The sequence below is a fragment of the Rutidosis leptorrhynchoides genome, chromosome 11 (genome assembly GCF_046630445.1).
Source record: "Rutidosis leptorrhynchoides isolate AG116_Rl617_1_P2 chromosome 11, CSIRO_AGI_Rlap_v1, whole genome shotgun sequence".
Taxonomy (NCBI): domain Eukaryota; kingdom Viridiplantae; phylum Streptophyta; class Magnoliopsida; order Asterales; family Asteraceae; genus Rutidosis; species Rutidosis leptorrhynchoides.
Genome location: NC_092343.1, coordinates 40,015,560 through 40,021,015, shown reverse-complemented (window position 1 = coordinate 40,021,015; position 5,456 = coordinate 40,015,560). Strand labels below are relative to the sequence as shown.

Genomic DNA, 5,456 nt, shown 5'->3' with positions numbered 1-5,456 from the left:
ATTTTCATCACAATTACTATTTTTCTTGTCATAAAATAAAAGCCTACATCAGGACATTTTATTGAGACGTGTATTTTGTATACATATATAACGTAATTAATTTCGTAAAGAGAACTAATATTTGAATTTGAATAATAGTATAATAATTAATGAGAGTGAATTTTTCCCCGAAAAACATGAAATAAATATATAAGTATATTTAATTTAATTAGTTATTAATTAGATTAATGACATCACCTTAAGGGCTTATATTTTTTTCTTTTTCTTTTTGATTTTTTCTTAAAAAAATTAGCTTAATAATGAAATTATTGTAGAATTTTAATAGAAAATATAGATAAGAGTGAATAAAGTCATCAATTATAGCTTTATAAAAGGATACGACTACATTTTCTGTTTGTTTTTATGCTACACATGGCAGTTTTAACTTTTAAGTTTGATATTGTTTAGGTAGAGAAATAAAGTAAGTCAACTAACAAAAGTAGATATATTACTTTTCATATTTGCAAATTCAACATTTAGTCATCATTGTTGACGTTAACAACATTGGTCTCTCAAAACATTATAATATACTCGGTCATCACCCTTGGTGTTCTTATGATACTTTCTTCCTCATTGATCAGTTCAACTCGAATATTAAGTAGAAAATTAGTCCATAGTTGTCACTTTAACACTGTTTCAGATGTAATTTCTTATGAAGTACTTCATTGATCAGTTCAACTCGAAATTAAGTGAAAAACAGTCGGTCATCACCCTTGGTATTCTTATGATACCTACTGTTTCTTTTAGCATATGTGGTGTTCTTAGGATATTGTATATGTTGTTGCAACTTTTCTAAGCTGTAATAATTTTACATGTCATCCAGTCAAAACAATGAACCACACTTTCATACTATTGAAAATAAGAATGAATTATTACTAAATATGTAAATTAACAATTGGTAACCGAGCTTAATTTCCACAAATGTGATTCATTCGATTTTATAAAATTTAACGGTTGAGGTTTAGGAAGTGTTTCTACTATGATGTACGCGACCTAACCGGTTTATTCTGCAACTCTTTCTAACCATTTTAATGAACACACTAAGATGTGCTATTAGTGAAGTTGAACTCCAGACGACCGACCAGACCTCTTATGAAAATATCAAGATTGCTAACCACTATGCCATCTCATCAATATAAAATTCATCAAACAAATTAATTCGGGTTTGAAATTGTCAAGATCATTCGTACCAGATTAACTTTCAAATGTAAAAAATAAAATAATTGATTTCTAGTTAGTGGTTGCACCAAAACCCTCTTGTAGTTGGACTAAATTTCACGAATCTTTTTTAGCTTGACAATTTCATAAGTCATTAGTCATAAATCACAACCTAATCCCTCTTTTATCTTACTATAAATACACCATCATTTTTAACAACATAAACCACACTTAAAGACACAATGAAGTCTCACTTGGAAAACAAACATTTCAACCTCATCTTCAATGCCACTTTACTTGCTATTCTATTAACATTTGTATCCATAACAAATGCTAATCCAGAAACTCATTATGAGTTCAATGTATGTTCCAATTTTATTTTTATGTTTACTTATGATCAAACCTAAGTGTAATTATGGATTTTGGTTCTGTTTACTTTGTTTACTTACTGTTTTCACTTTGCTTTTAGTGTAAAGATATGTTTTTTTAACAAAAAAATGACACTAGACTTTCTAATATGTGATGGTTTGGGACAAATTTACAATTTATAAATTGTTCTTTGATTTGTTTTCTTTGTTATTCTGCTGGTTTTTGTTGACTATGTTAACTAATATACTACTAACAGGTCCAAGAAAAAACTGTAACAAGGCTATGCAAATCACATACCATAATAACAGTCAATGGGCAGTTTCCTGGGCCCACTTTGGACGTGCGAAATGGAGATGCTATTAGCGTCACAGTCACCAACAAAGCTCGTTATAACGTCACCATTCATTGGTACATTACTTCCTTCGTTCACACCTTTGTTTTCATTTTATGAACCCTAGCGCAAATTTTCTTAGCCCGCGGGCTTATTATATTTGTTTATAACGTGTGTATTTTGATACTTTGACATTTTTGGTACTTGACGCTTTAGGCATGGGCTTAGACAGATGCAAAACCCTTGGGCTGATGGACCTGAGTACGTGACTCAGTGTCCAATCATGCCAGGTGGCACGTACACGTACAGGTTCATCATACAAGACCAGGAGGGCACATTGTGGTGGCACGCTCACAGTCGATGGCTAAGGGCCACGATCTATGGTGCACTTGTTATTCGTCCTAAGTTGGGTTTTTCGTACCCTTTCCCTAAACCAAAGCAAGAACTCCCTATTCTTTTAGGTATATATTCATATTCATATTAATATCTATTTCTACCTTCATTTTGTATTTTAATTTTCATAAAATGTTACTAATCATGTGACTATATTCGCTACAGGGGAATGGTGGAATCGGGATATTATTAGCGTCCTACAACAAGCGTTGTTCAGTGGTGCGGCGCCTAATATTTCTGACGCATTCACCATCAATGGTCAACCCGGTGATCTATTCAAATGTTCTAAACAAGGTCAGACTGTTTGATCTAGATATGACAACTCGGTCAGACTGAAACGGGTCGGGTCGGGTCGGGTTGAGTTGTATTGACCCTCAAACATTTTTTTTGTCCATTTTATGTTTAATGAATTGATCATGATAAAAAAGATAATTAGTATCATTCATTATGATATTAATATAAATCATTGAATAGATCAATGCAATTACTTTTGATAACTTTCAACGTGTTTGACCCATGTGACCCGTTTTAGGTAAAAAGAGTTATTTGACCCATTTGACCCGTGTGTGTATTATGTGCTCAACAACGCAGGTACGGTAAGATATTCAGTGGGCCCCGGTGACACGATACTCCTACGAGTCATCAACGCTGCACTCAATCAACAACTGTTCTTCAAAGTCGCAAACCACAAGCTAACCGTGGTTGCAACTGACGCAGTCTACACTAAACCATTCGCCACTGACATCATCATGGTGGGCCCGGGTCAGACAACGGACGTCCTCCTAACAGCCAATCAAAAACCCGCCCGATACTACATGGCTGCACGAGCTTACGCTACTGCTCAAAACGCTCCGTTCGACAATACAACAACCACCGCCATTCTTGAGTACAAATCCGCCACTTCACAACCCATTTTACCGCAACTTCCTGCCTACAACGACACCAACACCGTCACCGCTTTCACAAACCAAATGAAAAGTCTTGAAAAAGTCAAAGTGCCAACAAAACTAGACGAAAACCTACTTTTTGCAGTGGGGTTCGGGTTTTTTAACTGTTCACCCGGACCAAGATGTCAAGGACCGAATAACACACGATTTGGTGCTAGTATGAATAACGTGTCGTTCGTTCTTCCTACACAAGCTTCGTTACTTCAAGCGTACACAAATAATATTCCTAATATTTACACTACTGATTTCCCGCCAACACCACCGGTTAAATTTGATTATACAGGTAATGTCCCACGTGGGCTATGGCAGCCCGTGCGGGGGACAAAACTGTACAATTTGAAATTTGGGGCTAATGTTCAAATTGTGTTACAAGATACATCTATTTTTTCGACTGAAGATCATCCTGTTCATTTACACGGGTACCATTTTTACGTTGTTGGACAAGGTTTTGGTAACTTTAATCCGTCTAGAGACAGTTCGAGCTTCAATCTAGTCGATCCACCACAAAGGAACACAATCGACGTCCCAGTTGGTGGTTGGGCCGCCATTCGGTTTGTTGCTGATAATCCTGGTAAATTCTATTTTAATAAAATCTTTATTATATTATTTTTTAAACCGTTTGAACGGGCAGTACGTTGGTGGCCCATTATTGAAGAGGTTAAGGGTTTAAGTCTTAATTCAAGCGCATCTGTGTTTATAAAAAAAGATTATTTTTTTTAACGACAACCTTTAGGGCTATCATTAAGGATCATTAATGTGTTGTACAAAGCAGTAAACAATTACTTTTATGTAGCGGTTAAGAGTATTAAATAGTACAAGTGTTTTTTTGCACCCTAATGACAGGCTGTTGTTAGAACAATGCAATAGAAAATTACAATAAAATCTACATTCTAACCACATATTATATACACATTTTAAATGCAACAGGAGTTTGGTTGATGCATTGTCATATTGATACTCATCTTGTTTGGGGTTTCGCAATGGCGTTTATTGTTGAAAACGGAGTCGGACCATCTCAAACGCTTCTACCTGCTCCTGTTGATCTCCCTCGTTGCTAATATCCTTGATTCGAAACATTTCGTTTGCTACTGAAGAATTATATTGATGTTTGAAGTTGTTGAAGATTTGTGTTGATTAATTCTTTTTAATGTCTCATTGAGGAGGAATTATCAATGTTTTTGTTTTGTTTTTTTATGCTGTTTCTTGTTACAAATTGCAAGTATTTGAATACATTTGATTAACAAATGTAACGTTTAGTCAATTAGTTACCTTTTTATACGTTTTCAATATGCATCTACGAAGCCCATAAAGTTGGCCCAACATCTGTAGCTAAGAGCCCAATCACCTATGATCAACTTATGGCCCATTTTATAACTGTACAACAACACTACAACATACAGCATAGAATGGTATCCAAATAATAGTGTCACAACGATGTTATTTTTATCTACTACAAATAATAAGTATTCGTCTTGGAAAAAAAAATACAGTAACTATTAAAATTTTGTATACAAATACAAAATTAAGATCTCTCATAAGTAGATAAATCAAAATTATACGGAGTAATAATTTTAGTACGATATAAAGGTTAAAATTAATAATATTAATTAACTGACAAAAATATAAAAATAGGGATGCATTGAACTGACAATTTTAATAATGATTGATGAAGTAGACGTGACGAAACCGAAGTTAAAAAAGGAGTCAACATTTATTTTTACATTAAAAACTCTGCAACACAAATTTTGGTACAATAATTTCAATAATTATTTATTTATTTATTTAATATATATATATATATATATATATATATATATATATATATATATATATATATATATATATATATATATATATATATATATATATATATATATATATATATATATATCTACGTTTTGGACTTTAGTGACAAAAAATATATCTAAGGTTTCAGATACTACGTAGCTTTTATTGACTTACTGTTACTAATTATTCCTCCTTAAACAAAAACAACGCATTAGATTTTAGGGGCGCTTATCTTCATAGAATGTAATGTAATTACGAATCAGAATTATTATATAGTACAATATTTATTTAAAGTATTAATATACAATAAAAGATTCACATAGCTACACATTGGGATTTAGAATCATACCATACCATGTATGCAACATGTTGAAAACGTCTTTTGTGACTTTTATGAACACTGAGTTAGCAAGAAAAAGCCGTGAGGCTCA

At 33.1% G+C, this 5,456-nt stretch overlaps 1 protein-coding gene across 1 annotated transcript; it reads left to right on the top strand.

Moving 5' to 3' along the window:
* Positions 1-2,113: 2,113 nt before the first annotated feature.
* LOC139877356 (laccase-3-like) lies at positions 2,114-4,325 on the top strand. Its single transcript, XM_071864777.1, has 4 exons — positions 2,114-2,358; positions 2,456-2,584; positions 2,882-3,808; positions 4,165-4,325. The coding sequence occupies exons 1-4, from the start codon at positions 2,130-2,132 to the stop codon at positions 4,293-4,295; spliced, it is 1,416 nt and encodes a 471-aa protein (XP_071720878.1). The 5' UTR covers positions 2,114-2,129; the 3' UTR covers positions 4,296-4,325.
* The last annotated feature ends 1,131 nt before the right edge of the window (positions 4,326-5,456 follow it).